This window comes from Bufo bufo, chromosome 7 (assembly GCF_905171765.1).
Source record: "Bufo bufo chromosome 7, aBufBuf1.1, whole genome shotgun sequence".
Classification (NCBI taxonomy): Eukaryota; Metazoa; Chordata; class Amphibia; order Anura; family Bufonidae; genus Bufo; species Bufo bufo.
Genome location: NC_053395.1, coordinates 124955971 through 124976612, shown reverse-complemented (window position 1 = coordinate 124976612; position 20642 = coordinate 124955971). Strand labels below are relative to the sequence as shown.

Below are 20642 nucleotides of genomic sequence, written 5' to 3'. Positions count from 1 at the left end.
AAAAAGCTTCTGCCATTTAATGCCTAAATAGTTTGCTGCTACTTTTTTTGTCTTCTGATATAGTAGATCTCGATATATCCTTGATATCAGCTTCTTACCAGCTGTTAACTTAGATATATTTACTATAGGTTGTGGGAGGGTAGATATATATGTTCCTCTCCCTACCGACCCCCGCAGGGCTTGTTTCAATTGCAAATAGTAGAAAGACAAGTCTCTATTCCCCAGATCACAGGCTTTTCTAAGTTCTAAATAATCAATTACATCTCAATCCTTCCATACCTGTCCCAATTTGTAAATACAATTTTTCCACCACACTCAGGGGCGTAGCTATAGGGGGTGCAGAGGTAGCAGTCGCTACCGGGCCCAGGAGCCTGAGGGGCCCCAAAGACCCTTGTACCACATGAGAAGACATCTGTTTTATAGAAGGTGCATGCTGGTCAAGTTACACCTCTGGCTGGAGGGAAGGTGTTAGGTCAAGAATTTGGCATGGTGGGGGGTGCAGTTTCAATTTTTGCCTCAGGCAGCAGGAAGGCAATGTACTTCCCTGCCCCTGGCCACAAAGCAATTAGGAAAGGGGGGCCCAAGCTGAACTCTTGCACCAAGGCCCATGAACCATTAGCTACGCCCCTGACCACACTTCTTGTTCAATAGATTTTAATTCTCCAAGATAGGTGTTGTCCCAGAGTAGAGTGCTCTCATGCACTCCAGTCTGGGGCCACATATCCCTTATCTCCTTCCAAATTTTGGTCCACAACCCAAAGAGTGGTACTTTATTGATTTGCTGATGCAACAAGGTATTAGCTTCCACTAATTGAAAAATACTGCATTTATCTAAGTTTTTATTAATCCCTTCTAACATAACCTTATATATTTGTGAATTACTCCAGTTTATCATATTTCTAATTTTACCAGAAAAAAAAATAAAGTTCCAAGTCCGGGACCGATAGTCCACCTTTTTTCTCTCGAATATACAGTATTTGTGCTTTAATTCTAGGTTTTTTACCGAGCCATATCAAATCCATCAATAGGGATACTATCCTTTTAATAATTCTCTTAGGGATTATTATCGGTGCTTTCCACATAATATAATTCAAGGAAGGTAAAATAGACATTTTCGCCAGTGAGATGCGGCCTGCCATTGAAACCTGTAATTTTTACCACACATGCACTTTTTTCTTTATTTCCTGTATTTTGGAAAGCACATTTAGATGTAAGTAATCCTTGGGGTTGGAAGTGATCTGAATACCTAGGTATTTTACTGGCTCATCTATTTTCTTAATCTCCAATTGGCCCAGTATTACATTCTTTAGAGGGTCAATTTGGATACATGCTGATTTAGCCCAGTTTATTTTATGGCCGGAATATCTACCATAGTCATCAAATATCTGGAAAATCTTAGAAAGTGAACCATGTGAACCCACAAATAGCATAATATCATCCGCGTATAAGGCAATTTTTTCTTCGTGGGAACCATACCTAAAACCCACAATCTCCCTATCTTGCCTGATCATATCCGCTAACGGTTCCATGGCTATGGCAAATAATAGAGGGGAAAGGGGACACCCCTGTCTAACACCTCTACCTATTAGTATGTTATCAGATATCACTTTTGTTATTCAATATCACTTTTGCAGATATATCAGTATATAATAATTTAACCCAAGAAACAAATATATATCCAACTCCCATTTTTTTTATGTTGCCATCAAAAAGGGCCATTCCATGGTATCAAAAGCTTTTGAGGCGTCTAAGGTCAATATCATCCTCTCACCACTATTTGTGGGTTCCACCTGGGTGTTTGCAAAATATCTAATAAGGTTGTCAGTTGTTGTCTTACCTGACATGAATCCCGACTGATCCTCATGTATAAGGACCGGCAGCACCTCCCTAAGCCTAATCGCCAATATTTTTGCTAATATCTTATTATAAGTGTTAATCAGAGAAATGGGGCGATATGAATCTGGAGACGTTGGATTTTTTCTTGGTTTTAAAATAAGGGTAATTAAGGCTTCCCTCAGGGAGTCGGGCAATTTCCCTGACTCTCTCGAGGAGTCCCACATTTTAAGCAAGTTCGGGATCAGTATTTCCATATACTGGGTATAGACTTCAAACTGGATACCATCAGTACCTGGGGTCTTGTTTTTTGTTATCTTTAATAATATATTCTCCACTTCTGTTGGATCTAAGGGGATTTCCAATCTATCCCTTTGATCTATAGTAAGTATCTTAATCGTGATTTTCTCCAAAAAGTGTTGTATTTCCGCTGCACTCTTCTTTATTTTACTGCTATAAATATCTTTAAAGTATTCTTTAAGTAGATCTATTTTGGCCTCTTGTTCAACGATATTGTGTCCGGCTTTATCTACCAGACAATATATATACCTACTTTTATTTATCTGGGCTGCCACCAAGGCGGCAAATTTTTTGCCAGGTATATGTGCATGAATGTAGTTATCTCTCACAAAATTCTCTTTTTGTTGTACCGCCATCAAGAACAACTCATCCTCCATTAAAGTAACTTTATCTAACCATACTTTATAATTTTGCTCTGTGGGGTTTTCAATATATATTTTTTCAGAACTTTACACTTCGTGTTCTAATCCTGATATTTTCCCCCTTATTTTTTTTTATATATTGCCGTGTATTTTATAAGGATCCCTCTAATATAGGCTTTTGCGGCCTCCCAAACAGTGTTAATTCCCGCTGAACCCTTATTTATGAAAAAATGTTCCTTAATTTATTTCAAAATTTTGTTGTGTACACCCATTATATTTATCCAACCTGTATTTATATTCATGCCTCCTATTTTTTCCCCACACACCTATTTTCGTATTTATAACAATGGGGTTATGGTCCGAGACCCCCTGTTGTCCATACTTGACTCGTTCAATTTCTAGTGAACCCTTATTATTACTGAATACTAAATCAATCCGTGATAAACATTTGTGCATTTTGGAGAAACACGAATATTTCCTTAATTTTGGATGCATTGCTCTCCAAATATCAATCCAACCCAATTCTTGTATTGTGCTTTTTAATTTAGATCCTATACCTTTCCCTTGAGTATTTCCTATTCTACAGCTGTCTATTTTTTCATCCATTATATTATTAAAGTCCCCTAACACCATCAGTGATTTATCCCCTGCATTGAGCGTAAAGTCATGAATTTTTAACAGAGTATCTATTTTGAAAGGAGGCGGTATATAAACATTCACTATTATACATGCTCTACCTTCTAGTAAACAATCCATAAGAATATAGCGGTCCTCCTTATCTACAACAGTTTTTACTATTTTAATATCAATGTCGCGGTGTATTAATATACTCACTCCCCTCGCATAAGATGAATAAACCGAGTGAAAAGAGTGCTGCATCCATGGTCTACTTAAACCCCCCACCGTCTCATTCGTCAAATGCGTTTCCTGCAGACAGACTATGGCAGGGAGAAACCTTTATTACATTGGACACAGCAACTCTTTTTATACCCCTACTGAAACCCCTAATATTCCATGAGATTATTTTCATGAAAAACTATAATGCTGTCCCTCTCTTGCCTTGTTTGTGAGAGTCCGCAGGGAGAGAAAAATGAGAAAAAGGGAGGGGAACACAGGGGGACGGCAGGAGAGAGAGGAAAAAAAAATAGGGGAGGCATTGGGGAGGCATTGGGAATTTCCCACCCTTCACATGATCCAGGATAGCAACTAGCCCTGGGTCTCTTACCTAGCATTACCCCCCTCCGACCCCGCCCGGCCCATTGAACATCAGCTCTTTATCTTATCTTTAATCCATACGCTCACCTCCTATGCAGAACCAAAAAACCAAGTTCTATTCTCCCACTCCATCCGTAGTCTGGCTGGAAACATCATTGAATACTTAACCTTATTCAAGCGCAATATTTTCCTTACCTCAATAAACTGACTTCTCTCTTTTATCGTCTCCCTTGCGTAGTCAGGAAATAGCATTACCTCAGTGCCCAGATATTCCAGCCTACCCCTTATCCTCGACCTGCTCACTATCTCCTCTTTATCCCTCATTGATAATAACTTAATCATTATCTGCCTCTTGGTCTTGTTCCCGGGAAGGGGGGGGTTTCCCGACACCCTATAGGCCCGTTCAATAAAGTTCTTATACTCTGAGATATCCTGGCCTAGTTGTTCCATCAGCCAGTTTTGTATAAACCTACGGAGATCTCGTCTTTCCACCCCCTCCGGAACCCCCAAGCATCTTAAGTTAGACCTCCTGGACTTGTTTTCTAATTATAATACTTTATTTTTTAGTTCTCTATTATCATCCTTTAGAATATTTTTTTCCTTAACCGTTAACTGGAGAAGGTCTTCCACGTCTGATATTCTTTTTTCTACTTCTGATAATCTATCTTTGAATTTTTGTAAATCCGCTCTAAGGAGCCCCACTACTTCCCTGATACTTCCAGTCTGGAGAGAGAGGTCTTTTATTGCCGTACTACAGTTTTTTATTTCTTGAAATATGTCCTGCAGGCAATATTCGTAATATTCTAAAAAAACTAATATATAGCAATATAGCGAATATTATGTAATAATTATGTAGTAAGTCAGTGATAATATCTGACACTGGAAAAGCTGGGTAATAACTCAGTGTAGATCGCGAGTTATTACCAAGCTTTCCCAGTGTCAGATTTTATCACTGAGTTATTACCCAGCTTTCCCAGTGTCAGATTTTATCACTGAGTTATTACCCAGCTTTCCCAGTGTCAGATATCATCCTAGTGTAGATCGCGAATATTCTAATCGTGAATATTCTTATCGCGAATTTTCCATGCAAAAGGCTACACTAATAAGCTTGTCATAAGATTCAGTGTAATATTCTTGTCAGAAGACTATGAAACCAATAGATGGCGCTATTGAGTTATGAACAGCGCCCTCTATTGGTTTCATAGTCTTCTGAGAAGAATATTTGTCTTGTCATAAGACTGTGAAACCAATAGAGGGTGCTGCTCATAACTCAATAGCGCCATCTATTGGTTTGAGGTTTACTGGTTCTCAGTCAGATGAGAGCTGTTTTGGAATATCTCATAGTGCACAAGGCTTCCATTATAAGGTATGCTGACTAAGCCTGTCATCTGTCTCATGGATAGATTGATGGCTTGCACATACCTGGCTTTTGGCATATAGCCTTTGTGTGGTTGTCTATTGCATGATGTACATAATAGGAGTCTAAGGTGCATCCAACTATCCTCTTAATACTGTTTCCAAACCATTTCGATGGGGTTTCCATCAATTTCTAACTTTTTTTTATGAACCAGACACCCTCTTCTCTTCCGAGCAGGGGGTGCCTGGTTGTCTCCCATTGACTTCCATTATACTCGGGTGCTCGGCCGAGCACACGAATATAGCAATGTGTTCGGGCCGAACACCTAAATACTTTGGTGCTTGCTGTTCACTATTCTTTACTGTAAGTACTATGAATCTGTGGAATAGACTTCCTTAGGACGTGGTTACAGCAGGAACAGTGGACAGTTTTAAACAGGGTTTAGATGAATTCTTAAAAGTAAACAACATTAATGCTTATGAAAACGTGTAGAAATCTGACTCTTACTTCCTTCTGGTATTCACGTCCCCACCTACAGTTTCCCTTGGTTGAACTTGATGGACTTATATCTTTGTTGCTGTTGTTATTTTATGCTCCTCCATATTTTTTTTTATACACTGCTTATTTTTCTACAAATAAATAATTCAGCTTGTGCCAATTTTCAGTTAGCATAACCCTTATTGCCATATAATAATAATTTATTCTTGACAGAAACAAACATTTCTGTTTAATGCTTTTTAAATATTTATATACTAGGATCATGATAGAAGATGTGCAGAAGCTAATAGATCGCTCAAGTGTGAGCCTGCAAACCACTGGGCCAATATCTCTGGAAAAGTATGATTATACTATCTATCACCCAATGAATGAGGTAAGTGGGGGATTGAAACAAACATGCTTAAGAGATAAACCTTCAGGGTAAAAGCTACTTCATTGAAATATAATGACAATAATCTTACAGAACTACAGTATTTAAATTCCAGTCTGCTTCCTGCTAAATAAAATGATAGGCTGTGATTGTACGTAATCCAAAAAAGAGTATTTCATGAGGTTATTCCTAGTAAAATGCTCTCAATGGATGTACGTAGTCCATCCACTGGTACTTTCATAAGTTAATGTCAGTTTTGTTTAGTACTGTCATGCCAGACCACAGAATCTAAGATTGCAACACATCCTGAGTACAGATGAGTGAAATTGTTGAAATAAATTTCAGGTCGAATTCTAGCAAATCCATCAGATGATTCAATTCTGATGTGAAAAAAATTAAACCCTAATCAAAAGTGCTCAGATTTCTCTGAAAAGTTCCATTCTAGGGTCTCATAGGACTATATGCAACTACTTTCAAGCTCTTTAACGCCAAGACATTAGTAATATTAAAGTGACAGCAATATACAAGGGGTGTTCGATAAGTTATCTACCTGTAAATTGAAGTTACCGTACTACTTTTCAATGTAATCCCCCTTGACTTCAACACACTTATTCCACTTCACCTCCAGTGATGAGATGCCTCCAGAATAGGATACTTCTTGCTGCTGCTGGAACCCTGTGAGGCTGAGTTCATACTTGAGTTATTTGGTCAGTTTTGGCCCCGTGACTGCCCAAATAAGTGTAATGCGCAGTGATTCTAAGACTCACAGTATTATTTCACTACCAAAGCAGACTCCCTATGCGTGTTACTGCAAGGCACAGTGTTCTACACCACTATAAAGGCTCTCAGCAGCCAGGAAATAGCATTTTTTTTTACGTAATTCGCAGCAAATATATGTGGATCAAACCGAAGTTTTCCCGAAAAATTCGGCAAATCTAATTTTAAAAAAATTCGCTCATCTCTAATTTTCACAAATGAAATGTCTACATGTGATCATGTTTGTGATCCTCCATTTACATATTTACTGCCCTGCTGTGCTCACTACTGTGATATTTTAAACACAGGTATCTGGGCAGTGGGGAATTTGTGAATGCGAGTATTGGTTATTTTATGTTTACGCTACTCTGAGCCCATTACCACCAAATTCTGTTGTGCTAGAAAACACCTTTAAAAATTACACACCTTGGAATGCCATGCAAGACAGAAAGACTTTGTTGTGGATTAAAATCATGATCCATAATAAAATCCCCTTTCACAAGCAGTATCTGATACAGTCCTGATCAAAAGTTTAAGACAACTTGAAAAATGGCAAAAAAATCATATTTAGCATGGCTGGATCTTAACAAGGTTCCAAGTAGAGCTTCAACATGCAACAAGAAATGAGAGTGAGACAAAACATTTTTTCAGCATTCAATTTAATGAAAACAATGAATAAACTGAAACAGGCTGTTTTTCAGCTGATTAAAAGTTTAGGACCACATGCCTTTAGAAGGCCAAATCTGTGCAAAGATGTGGATTCATTGTCATTTTCTTTCAGGTAGTCACACGTGATGGCAAAGGCAAAAAAACTCAGCCTTTTTGAACGTGGTCGGGTTGTTGAACTGCATAAGCAGGGTCTCTCACAGCGCGTCATTGCCGCTGAGGTGGGACGCAATAAGACAGTCATTTGGAATTTCATAAATTCTTAAATGATCCTGGGGGTTATGGAACAAAAAAGTCAAGTGGAAGACTCAAAAAATTTTCATCAGCACTAAGCCAGAGAATCCAATTGGCTGTCTGTCAAGAAACTGGACGATTCTCGACCCAAATTAAGGCCCTTACTGGTGCTGACTGCAGCCCCATAACCATCAGATGGCATCTGAGACTGAAGGGCTTCAAAAACAAAAAATGTCTTCAAAGACCTCGTCTCCTTGAACGCCACAGAACTGCTCTTTTGGACTTTGCAAGAGAGCACCAAACATGGGACATTCAAAGGTGGAAGAAAGTTTTATTCTCTGATGAGAAAAAACGTAACCTTGATCGTCTTGATGGTTTCCAATGTTACTGGCATGACAAGCAGATCCCACCTGAGATGTTTTCTACGCGCCACAGTGGAGTGGGCGCCATAATGGTCTGGGGTGCTTTTTCCTTCAGTGGAACAATGGAGCTTCAGGAAGTGCAGGGGCGTCAAACGGCCGCTGGCTATGTCCAGATGTTGCAGAGAGCATTCCTCATGACTGAGGGCCCTCGTCTGTGTGGAAACGACTGGGTTTTTCAACAGGACAAGGCTACAGTACACAATGCCCGCAGGACAAGGGACTTCTTCCAGGAGAATAACATCACTCTTTTGGCCCATCCTGCGTGTTCCCCTGATCTAAATCCAGTTGAGAACCTTTGGGGATGGATGGCAAGGGAAGTTTACAAAAATGGACAACAGTTCCAGACAGTAGATGGCCTTCGTGCGGCCGTCTTCACCACTTGGAGAAATGTTCCCACTCACCTCATGGAAACGCTTTCATCAAGCATGCCGAAACAAATTTTTGAACTGATAAACAATAACGGCGGAGCTACTCATTACTGAGTTCATGTTTGGAAGTTGGATTTCTTTTTTGGGGGGTTTAGTTTTTTTTTGGAGGTGTGGTCCTAAACTTTTGATTAGCTGAAAAACAGCCTGTTTCAGTTTATTCGTTGTTTTCATTAAATTGAATGCTCAAAAAATGTTTTGTCTCACTCCCATTTCTTCTTGTTGCATGTTGAAGCTCTACTTGGAACCTTGTTAAGATTCAGCCATGCTAAATATGATTTTTTGCCATTTTTCAAGTGGTCTTAAACTTTTGATCAGGACTGTATAAGGGCAACTTGTTTGGACCAGGAGTATAGTAGTTCTCCTATAAAGACCTTCTTTAGCTTTTAATGCTGAAGTCAGATACGATTGTAAGGCCTCTTGAACACGGCCGTATGTTTTTTTCAGTATTTCGCATTCTTCAAAAAAACGGATCTGCAAAAAATACGGATGACGTCCGTGTGCATTCAGTTTTTTGCGGAATGGAACAGCTGGCCCCTGATAGAACAGTACTATCCTTGTCAGTTATGCGGACAATAATAGGACATGTTCTATCTTTGAACGGAACAGAAAAACGGAAATACAGAAATGGAAGGCATACGAAGTACATTCCGTTTTTTTGGTAGATCCTATTGAAATTAATGGTTCTGTATACTGTCCGTATACGGAACGCAAAAACGGAACGTAAACAAAAAAATAATGTTTGTGTGCTAGAGGTCTAAATCTAACACATAAGTGATACAGAGAAACATAAAATGTCTATCAATATATTTATTAGATTTATGAGTGGATGGACCTGATTAAAGATAAATATAACGATGTGGTAACACAACACCTTCTGGGACACACATATGAAGAGAAACCAATCTACTACTTCAAAGTAAGTTCAGAAACCATCAAATGCCAAGAATATGGTTGCATAGTATATTTTGTATATCATATTTATGTAAACACTATAATAATAATGGCGGTAATATAGAAAATTAACTATATACTGTATAAATATGATGGTGTTACTGTACTTCTGTTTGTTTGATCACCAATAATGACTAATAACTATAGCTGCCTCTTTTTCCTCTCCAGAGGATACATTCTAACAGTACTTTTACACGCAGCAGATTTTGGTGCAGAAAATTCTAATCAGTTCCATTCATCTGATTTCACACTTTGCAATCAGTGATGGCCAGTTCTCAGTGTTTCGCCGACGAACACATGCGATCTGCCATCTTTATTCCCAAACCCGGCGATGCAGAGGTAAGTCCTTACCTGTGCCTGCGCCGCAAGACGCTCTTAAACACATGCGGTCACCGGGAGCAGGCAGTTCCGAGAACAGCCCGATGAAGGCTGTTCTCGGAACTGCCTGCTCCCAGTGACCGCATGTGTTTCAGAGCGGCTCGCGGCGCAGGCACAGGTAAGGACTTACCTCTGCATCGCCGGGCTTGGGAATAAGGATGGCAGATCGCATGTGTTCGTCGGCGAACACTGCGAACTGGCCATCACTGTTTGCAATGTATATAGCATAGTTGTCAACAGTCCAGAAAGGGGGGGTGGTGGTCTGAAAATTTAGTCCTTTGTAGGTTGTTTATGGTAGTTTCATGGGTGTTTCTGGGTGGTCATTGTGATGTGGTGGGGTCGTGTCAGGGGCGAAGCCTACATGTCCACGGATATGATGGCAAGCATGATATAGTGATAACAACAACTAATTTTGACCCAGATTTGTCACTAATTTCTTACACTCAGTTTACATCCTTTGTAGTTGTACTCTAAATCTAACTATAGCCATCAGTGGATTTGTTTTTAAGTCCTGAGTATAGTTGGAGTTCCACATTCAGACTTTTGTACACACTTTTTGCAGCTAAAGCCAGGAGTGGATTGAAAAAGAGAAGACAGTCTCCATGTAGAAGCCAATCTAGCTTTGGCTTAAAGATTTGCATAAAAAACCTGAATGATGAAACACAACAGGGGGACCTAGTATGTGTCATGATAGAAGGTTAATTGAACTCGGTGAGGTGTGATAGCTAAGGCCCCTTTCACACGAGCGAGTATTCCGCGTGGGTGCAATGCGTGATGCAAATGCATTGCGCCCGCACGGAATCCGGACCCATTCATTTAAATGGAGCTGTGTATATTAGCTTTTCACAAATCACTTGTGCGTTGGGTGAAAATGGCAGCAGCATGTTCTATATTCTGCGATTTTCATGCAACGCCGGCCCCATAGAAGTGAATGGGGCTGCATGAAAATCGCATTGCATCCGCAAGCAAGTTTTTCATGGATGGTTGCTAAGAGAAATTGTTTGTAAACATTCTGTTTTTTATCACGCGCGTGCAAAACGCAGTAAAGCCTTAGGCCTCATGCACACGGCCGTGTTCTGCGGCCGAGAGCGGTCCGTGGTAACCCGGCCGGGATTCCTTCTGACAGCAGGAGCGCACAGCGTCATTGGTTGCTATGACGCCGTGCGCTTCATGCCGCCGCTGCTGTACAGTGATACACTTGTATGATCTTTACGAGTGTATCACTGTACAGCAGCGGCGGCATGAAGCGCACGGCGTCATAGCAACCAATGACGCCGTGCGCTCCTGCTGTCAGAAGGAATCCCGGCCGGGATACCACGGACCACTCTCGGCCGCGGAACACGGCCGTGTGCATGAGGCCTTTTTCACACGTCAGTGTTTTGGTCGGTAATTTCCATCAGTGATTTTGAGCCATAACCAGGTGCGGCTCTAAAGACAGAACAGGTGCAGATCTTTCCCTTATACCTTATGTCTGTGGAGGCTCCAATCCTGGCTTTGGCTCACAATCACTGATGGAAATCACTGACCAAAACACTGCGTGTGAATGAGGCTTAAATCGCATTGCACCCGCGCGATAAAAACTCAACAACTGAATGTGATCGCAAACAAAACTGAATGGACTTGCTTGTGAAATCGCGCAGTTTTCAGTGAACTCATCCGCAACGCTTTCGGACCAAATCCGGACACGCTCGTCTGCAAGGGGCCTAAGAGAGTCAAACAAGGATTATAGGGCAGGGAACGCAAGAAACATTATGAGGAATGGAGAAGGACTGACATGACAAATAAGTGAGACTGCGATAATGTGAACAGCAAGTGACAGAATAAAATGAGACAAGTATGATGGAGCTTAGCATAACAGATGGTATGACTGAAAATCATATCATGGCATTATACAAATAAAATGTTACATTATGATGAATAAAAACATAAATGATATACTTTTGCCCTTAATTGAATACCAGAGGTCACATGACATATGTAAGGGTCACATGACTTACACCGCTCTCCTGTCCATGCATTGCACAGGATTAAAACTGGCCATACCATCTTTTTTTTTTTGCCAGCCACTGACAGGTCTATTCATTGGCATCAGCTGCAGGTGTGTGAAAATCCTCACAGATCCATGCCTGATGTAAATCTATATGTGATTATGTCATGTGATCCTCCATTTTCACATTCACTACTGTGAGAAGTAAAGTGACAGACACCATGTTGGACTTATGTGGCGCCTTCTAAGTTGTCCTTGCACAGCAGCGCTTGAATGGGCTTCTGCTGCAGGTTCCCGTACAGTGATGGTGAACATGTTGTTAGTAAGAGATCATAACATTACTGTGCTCCAGCATGGTAATGAGGTTACAAATACCACTATTTTTTGGGTTGCTGCATGGATATAATCAAGGTCATACATATTTGCACTCTTTAAAGAGTTATATTTTACAGATGGGACGGCCTTCAAAAGAATCTAAGAAAGTTGTGTTTCTGGATTGTGGAATTCATGCTCGAGAATGGATTGCTGTAGCTTACTGCCAGTGGTTTATGAAAGAGGTACATTCTTGGGAAAGATCATTTAAAGGGAACCTGTCATCAACTTTATGCTGACCGTACTGAGGGCAGAATAAAGTACTGACAGAAATGCTGATTTCAGCGGTGTGTCACACATCAGCTAAAAGCAGGGATGGACTGGGACAATAAAGTGGCCCTGGACTTCAGCCAGACCGGCCCACTTTATTTTTCCCAAACACACTCAAAAAAGGGGTTATGTCTCTTCAGCAAGTGGCATTTATCTTGTAGAGAAAGTTAATACAAGGCACTTACTAATGTATTGTGATTGTCCATATTGCTTCCTTTGCTGGCGGGAGTCATTTTTCCATCACATTATGCACTGCTCGTTTCCATGGTTTTGACCACCCTGTAATCCAGCAGCGGTGGTCATGCTTGCACACTATAGGAGTAGCCGGGATTGTGGGAGTGCACATAGTTTGGTGCTTTTTTCGACCACCAATGCTGGATTACAGGGAGGTCGTAACCATGATGACGAGCCATGTATAATGTGCTGGGAGACATTTTGTCTCTATGGCACTATCTGCCCTAATAGTGATACAGTGCCCACATAGAGCACGATAGTGCCCTCCTATTCACAGAAAAATAGCGCATTTGTACCCATATAGTACCTACCTAGGTGCATAGAAAGTGCCATACTTTGGCTCTATGTCGGCACTGTATGACTGTGGCCAAAGTACTGTAGGTTTTCACTTTAGGTAGGTACTGTATGGCACCATAAGCAAGAAATACACCATTTATCTGTGCATAACATGGCGCTATCTGAGCACTGTATGACCGTGGGAAGACCTGGGCATACTATGCTCAGATAAGTTGTGTATTTAGTGTCTACAGTGCCCACAAAGTGCCATATCATACCTACCTAGAGCTAAAACGTGGGCAGAAAGTGCCATACTTTGCCTATAATTATACTCTGTCTACACAAGTATGGCGCTTTCCGAGTATGGGTTCTATATGGCACTATGTGGGCACGACAGGCACTAAATGCGCCATTTATCTGTGGATAGTATGGCACTATCTGCCCACAATCATACAGTGCCCACATAGAACCAAATATCGCCGTACCGTACCCACACTATTATATGGCAGTGCCCAGAGCGCCATATGTTGACTATGTGGGCAGATAGTGCCCTACTATGCCCAGATAAATAGTGCCCTTAGTGACTGCAGTGCCACACTGTACCCACCTAGAGCCAATCTGTGCACAGAAAGTGCCATACTTTGTCCACAGTGACAAAGTGCCCTTTCTGTGCACAGTCTGGCACTGGCTCCAGGTAGGTATTCTACTACACGTGGGGGCACAGCGCTCATCTCTTTAGTAAAGAGTCTTTACTACCTTACATATTCAGCTCCCGCCTCCAGCCTCCAGTAACAAGTGCGGGCGGCAGCGCTCACTCCCTGACGTCACGCGCCTGCGCCGCCTAGTGGGAGGAGCAGGCTTGTGACGTCAGTGAGTGAGCGCCGCCCCCACACTGCCTGCTGTTACTGGAGCTTTACCCCCCTGATGCCTGGCGGCCCTGGCCGGCCCATAATTCGATCGGCCCACCGGGATTCTCCCGGTACTCCCGATGGCCAGTCCATCGCTGGCTAAAAGTAAGTGGTTGCTGAGAACCAGCATCATAATCATTGCAGACTGGACCTGGAAAAGAGTCACGGCCACCTGAGAAGAGTCCTGGCTATTCATGAAGTCCTGCTCTCCTGCCCACCTGATGACTGACAGTCTTCTACCTAGTTTTCTCCCTTTCTCTCTAGGAGAGAACTGACAATCATCAGCAGATGGGTGAGAGAGCAGGAGATTATGTATAACCAGGACTCTTCTCAGGTAGATTTGACTCTTCTCAAGGCCAGCATAAAGTTGATGACAGGTTCCCTTTAAAATGTTATTGTCAATTTCTTCAAATATTGTCAAGCATCACATTTATTTGGCAAGCCTTTCAGTTAATATTATAAAATAAAAATAAAGTAATAAAGACATAAAAAAAGATTGCTTCAGGTGTATAAAAATGTAATCTTCAGATAACCGTGATCGTCAGATAAGATACCAGGACATCGTTGTAAATCACTCCTTGCATATTAGTTACTCTACTTTTTAATAGCAATGGATACATTGGCCAGTGCACCTGTTTATTGTGCGTAAGGCCTCACAGAATGCCATAATATGTAAGCAAACTGGCAGGATCTTAATTCCCTATAAGGGTACATGCACACGTTCAGGATTCATGTGCGGAGAATCAGCACTGAAATCCGCAGGTGTTCGCTGGCAAATCTGTGCGCTCAATCCGCATCAATTGGTGCAGATTTGCGTGCAGATTTGGTGCAGATTTTCCACATGCGGATTTTACTAAGTGAATGAAGAAAATCCGGTCAGGTCAAAATCCACGCGAAAAAAATCTGCATTGTGTGCATTGAGATCTTAAAATTCTCATAGAATACAATGTACATGACTTTTGGTGCGGATTTTCCACACGCAAATCTGCGTGGAAAATCTGCACGCAATCCTGATCGTGTGCATTTAGCCTAAGGGTCCATTCACACGTCCGTAGGTGTTGTGCGGATCCGCAAGTGCAGATGCGGACAGCACATTCCAGCCCCATTGAAAATGAATGGCTAAATTGCGGAACGGATGCGGACCCACTTTGCTGACGTGTGAATGGACCCTAAGGCCTCTTGCACACGACTGTATGGCTTTTTCAGTATTTTGCGGTCAGCTTTTCACGAATCCGTTGTTCTGTTTTTTGTTTCCGTTGTGTTTCCATTTGCGTTCCGTTTTTCCGTTCAGTTTTTCTGTATGGCATATGCAATATACAGTAATTACATAGAAAAAATTGGGCTGGGCATAAAATTTTCAATGGATGGTTCTGCAAAAACGGAACGGATGCAGAAGACATACTTTTTTTTGTGGACCCATTGACTTGAATGGAGCCACGGAACTTGATTTGCAGGCAATAATAGGACCTGTTCTTTCATTCAACAGAACGGAAAAACGGAAATACGGAAATGGAATGCATACGGAGTACATTCCGTTTTTTTTTTTGCGGACCCATTAAAAAGAATGGTTCCGTATACGGACCGTATATGGAACGCATAAAACGGCCCAAAAACGGGGGAAAAAAACGGTCGTGTGAAAGAGGCCTAATGGTGTTAGTTTGGGTCATTACCTGTAGGTCCTTTGTCAGGCAAAGATTTGGAACACTGAAATGTGACCACATTACAGCCATCAAAATGAGATGTAAGGGCAACCTGACAAGTGCACTGTTGGTGTAGTTTTTTAATTGATACTGCTTTTTAACTGATTTGTTTTTATTATGCTATTGAGAAAACTTAGTGATGTTCTGTTCTGTAATGAGGGTGTCTTCACATGTGCTGTTTTGATGCAATTTTTTTAAAAAATAGGCACAGTTTAAAAAAAGGTGTATAATCTATCCTATAGAACTTCCCTCCCGATTCTATACAGTCCTTGCTCTGACTTCAAAAACTGCATGTGCGAAGGCACCCTCATTAAGACATAGAACGTCACCTTGTTTTCTCCATACCATAAAGGGAAGGACACATCCAGCAGCATTGGGGTGGTTGAGACAAGACCGAGAACCACACAAAGATACATTTGTTGTCATTTTCAAGCTGAGCATTAGGTGGCTGCACAATTTTTCCAGCAATCAGTGGTTTCAACCACAAAATTGTGCAGGCACTAAACAATCAATTTTAAAGCTTCATTAAACATACAATATCTCTGAACAGTTCGTGATTGGCTGCCTTAATGCAACTACGTATGGCTTTACACTCACAAATATCTAATTAATTTAAGAGCAGCATAAATTTAAAAAATGCACCAAAAAACGGCATGTATGAAATGTGGAGTTTCCCAAATATACATCCGAGTACTTGTGTTAATAGAAAAGTGGGGTAAGGGTTTTGCCACACACAGATTTTTGTGGTCGTTTTGTAATGCAGTTTCTGGAGCCAAAGCCAGAAGTGGGTTAGAAGGGAATGAGAAATATAATGGAAGGACTTATACTTCTCCTTACAGCTGGATCCACTTCTGGCTTTGACTCAAAGAAATTGCATTAAAAACGGACACAAAAAGCAGATGGTGGTGCGTGACACCTCCCTTAACTGTAATACCACTGGTGGACTTTTTTCATTGTATTATCATCCATTTATTTCTTCTATAGATTCTAGCAAGACAACAGAGTGATCGTTTAATCAAAAAGCTCCTCAGACAAGTTGATTTTTATGTTATACCTGTCTTAAATATTGATGGATATGTTTACACATGGACAGTGGTAAGAATCTGAAATTTGATGAATAATGATTTCTCCTAGTTATACAGTAAAGATCACATAATGACTACATTTTGTAGTTTTAAATATAGATGATAAAAGTCAGTGTCCTATATTTTATGCATCTCTTATATTTCTGTCACGATTTGCTTAATAGCAAACCGATTTTAATTTACTTAAACTTTTTAAAATATATATCTTTCTCTTTTGTCTGGAAAGACCTGACTATGACTTAGGCCTCATACACATGACCGTTGTTTTGGTCCGCATCCGAGCCACAGTTTTTGTGGCTTGGATGCGGACCCATTCACTTTAATGGGGCCGCAAAAGATGCGGACAGCACTCCGTGTGCTGTCCCCATCCGTTGCTCCGTTCCTTGGTCCGCAAAAAATGTATAACCTGTCCTATTCTTGTCCATTTTGCAGACAAGAATAGGCAGTTATATCAATGGCTGTCCGGACGCCATCCGTGTTTTGCGGATCCGGAATTGGCGGACCGCAAAACACACAATGGTCGTGTGCATGAGGCCTTAGGCCGCATTCACATGTCTATTTAGGAGACCTGGCTGCCTGATCAAGCGCAAATGCTGGATCTTGGACGGACAAAACTGTTGCACGCAATGGTTTTAGTCCAGCCAAATCTCGGCATTTATGCCGGAAATCAGCCAGATCACCATTGAACATCATTGCTAGAGACGAGAGAAGTTCTTAAAAATTTGATTCAGCTGCTTCACCGAATTTTACTAAAAAATTTGCTTAGTAACGAATAAGGGAGAGTAACATGGTTATAACGGTAAATAACTGAATTCGTCAGGCGGCATTCAAAACAGAAACCTTTAGAGGCATTCCGTTTTGATCCGTCATCATAGAGGTCTACGGGCAAGCATAACGTATCCGCCTGGTTTCCGTTATGCTGGACGGAAAAGAAAGTCCTGTTGATATTTTTAACTCCATTTCAGGGAAAATATATTAGTTATCACAAAGCACGGGGAAATTCGACTTTACAACTAATTGAATTTTCCCTGAAATTCGGATCAAAGCCCACTTCAGATACTTCAATTTGTTCAACACTAACATTGCAGTCAATAGGGAACAAGCAGTGAAGGATGGATCCTGCGAGATCTGGCAGGCTACTCTGTGCCAGAACAGCCTACAGGATATCCTAAACGGACATGTTAATGCAGCCTTAGGGCTCATGCACACAAACATATTTTCTTTCCGCTTACATTCCGTTTTTTTGCGGACCGTATGCGTAACCATTCACTTCAATGGGTCGGCAAAAACAACGGAAGGTACTCTATGTGCATTCCGTTTTCGTATTTCCATTCTGCAAAATAGTAGTGCATGTCCTATCATTGTTATCAAATCACGGTCCAAGTCCCAATTCAAGTCAATGGGTCCGCAAAAAATACGGAATGCATACGGAACATATGTATTTCATCCGTATTTTGTGGATCCATACTGTAGAAATGCTATGCCCAGCCCATATTGCTCATGTGTTTGGTGATTAATAAGTTACTGTTTCCAATCCGCAAAAAACTGATCGCATACGGAAACCATACGGATATGTTTTGTGGGATAACGGAACGGAAGAGGACTTAAATCAGATTTTAAAAAACTCAGATACGGAACAACGGATCCGTGAAAAACGGACCGCAAAACAACAACGGTCGTGTGCATGAGCCCTTAGAGTGTTGCCTCACTATATTTTTAAAAATGTTTGACTTTTTTTAACTTAATTTTTCTAAGACTTTTCTTACCAATAGAGAAGCCTGTGAAAAATGGTCTGAAATGCCTCACACAGAGCATTAAAACATTAAGGGACCAAAACAGGTAAAGGCCACATGGTCAGGTTCCTGATGCAGTTTTGGTATCCAAAACAAGGAGTGAATACCAAAAAGAGGAGAAGTTGCATCTGTCCTTTATACTTTCTGTCCTTTCTTTTATGATCCATTCCTGATTTTGCCTTCCAAAACTGCATCAGGAAACCTGACCATATGGCTTTACGCTAAGACTTGTTTCAGACAAGCATGTCCTGTGCTTGTTTGGCAGGAGTGTATGGCATTATACTGAGTTATAATGCTGTGTGTCTCTGCATGACTTTACATCTACTGAATTATACTGACAGCATTATGTCAGTGTAATTCTGTAGAAGTAAGGTCAAGCAGAGACGCATAGCATTATGAATCATTATAATGCCGTGCGCTCCTGACAAACCAGCAGTGTCCATAACGGGGAATCACGCTCGCACACAAAGTGTGATTTCCACACAGAACATGCTCGTCTGAAACTAGCCTAAGGCCTCTTTCACATGGTCAGTATTTAGCCGGTATTTTGCATAAGTATTTTGTCAGTATTTGTAATACAAAATCAGGAGTGAAACCCACAGAGAAAAGGTATAATAGAAATATCTGTGCCCTTCTGTGTTTTGGACCCACTCCTCGTTTTGGCTTATAAATACTGTTGCCAAAATACTGACCAAATACTGACTGTGTGAAAGAGGCCAAAGAGTAACCTCTTGTAGAGGATTGTCAGCTGAATATGTTGGAGCTATATAAGCAACCAAAATAAAATTTAAATTCCCAACTAGGAACGCCTGTGGAGAAAGAATCGTTCACCTCAAAACAACGGAACCTGTTTTGGAGTGGACCTTAACCGCAATTTTGATGCGCATTGGTGTAGTAAGTTGTTTACAGATAGATATTGTAATGATAAATTGGTTTATTTCGGTTTAAAATGTAGGTATTTTGAATAAGATGTTATCCACTATCCATTAAATTATGTGTATGATATCGCTAAAAAGCCAAGTCATTGTACATTTTAAACAGTGCTATTTTGACACATAGAAAGCTTTGCACTGGCCCCACCAAAAGTCGGCCCTTCCAAGACCATTGTTAATTGTCTTAAAGTGTATCCCGGTTACATTAAATGATCCTCTATCCATAGGATACGGGATAACTATTGGATCACAAGAACGGGTGTCCTGTATCCCCTGCAGCCCAATGTCGGGCATGCGCACAGCCACTCTGTTCATTTCTAAGGGAATTCCAGAGATAGGCGAGTGCTGTACTCAGCTATCTCCGGAACTCCCATAAAAATGAATGGAACAGTCACACGATTGCCCGACTGGCTGCTCCATTCATTTCAGGGGGCTGCAGGGAGTACGGTGCAACCTTTCTTGTAATCAGTGGAGGTCCCAGCTATAGGACCCCCAATGATCTAATAGTTATAACTTAATGTAACTGGAATACCTCTAAGGGTACTTTCACACTTGCGGCAGAGGATTCTGGCAGGCAGTTCCATCGCCGGAACTGGCCATCGGGTCCGACAAAACGTATGCAAACTAATGGCATTTGTCAGACGAATCAGGATCCTTATCCGTATGACAAATGCATTGAAATGCCGGATCCGTCTCTCCGGTGTCATCCGGGAAAAACCGATCCGGCATTTATTTTTTTTCACATTTTTTTGCGGTCTGAGCATGTGCAGACCGCAATGCCAGATCTATTTTGCCGGAACACTCGGAGCCGGAGTCGGCATTCAAGATCCAGAAAATTTCCATTGTTCTTTAGTTTTCATTTTTTACTCCCTGCCTTGCCAGAGCCATACATTTCTATGTTCACATAGCCTCATAAGGCCGTGCCGTGCTTACTGCTGTCTTGTTGTTCTGGGCAGCCGTTGACGTTGCTCCACTCTCCCTGTATGAATTGGGAATAGTCCTCTGTGAACTTTGCTTCAGCACTACAAGAGTTGATCCCTTCATCCTGCCCCTGTGCAGGGGCTGGTTAAGTTGCTGATCAGTCTTCCTATTTAGCTGGGCTGTGGATCCACCTCCTTGCCTAAGCTATGAGGTTTTCTAGTTGCTTGAAACTAGCAAAGGTTATCCCTTGTTTGTCTACATGCGTATTGAACCTTGTCTGTCTATCAATTCTGCTCCTTTATACCTGCCCTGACCTTGGAACTGTGACCTGGATTACGCATGTACTCTGCCAGCCCCAAACATTTAGGCTAGGTCTACACGACGACATTTGTCG

General features: G+C 41.3%; 1 protein-coding gene across 1 annotated transcript in view; it reads left to right on the top strand.

Annotated features, from left to right (window-relative positions):
* Positions 1–20642, top strand: part of LOC121007958 (carboxypeptidase O-like) — a 140647-nt gene that overhangs the window by 42321 nt on the left and 77684 nt on the right. The window contains exons 2-6 of the mRNA XM_040440226.1: positions 5824–5938; positions 9256–9357; positions 12210–12314; positions 16502–16612; positions 19199–19289. Of these exons, the coding sequence (XP_040296160.1) occupies positions 5824–5938; positions 9256–9357; positions 12210–12314; positions 16502–16612; positions 19199–19289 (524 nt within the window). The remainder of the gene's footprint in view (positions 1–5823; positions 5939–9255; positions 9358–12209; positions 12315–16501; positions 16613–19198; positions 19290–20642) is intronic.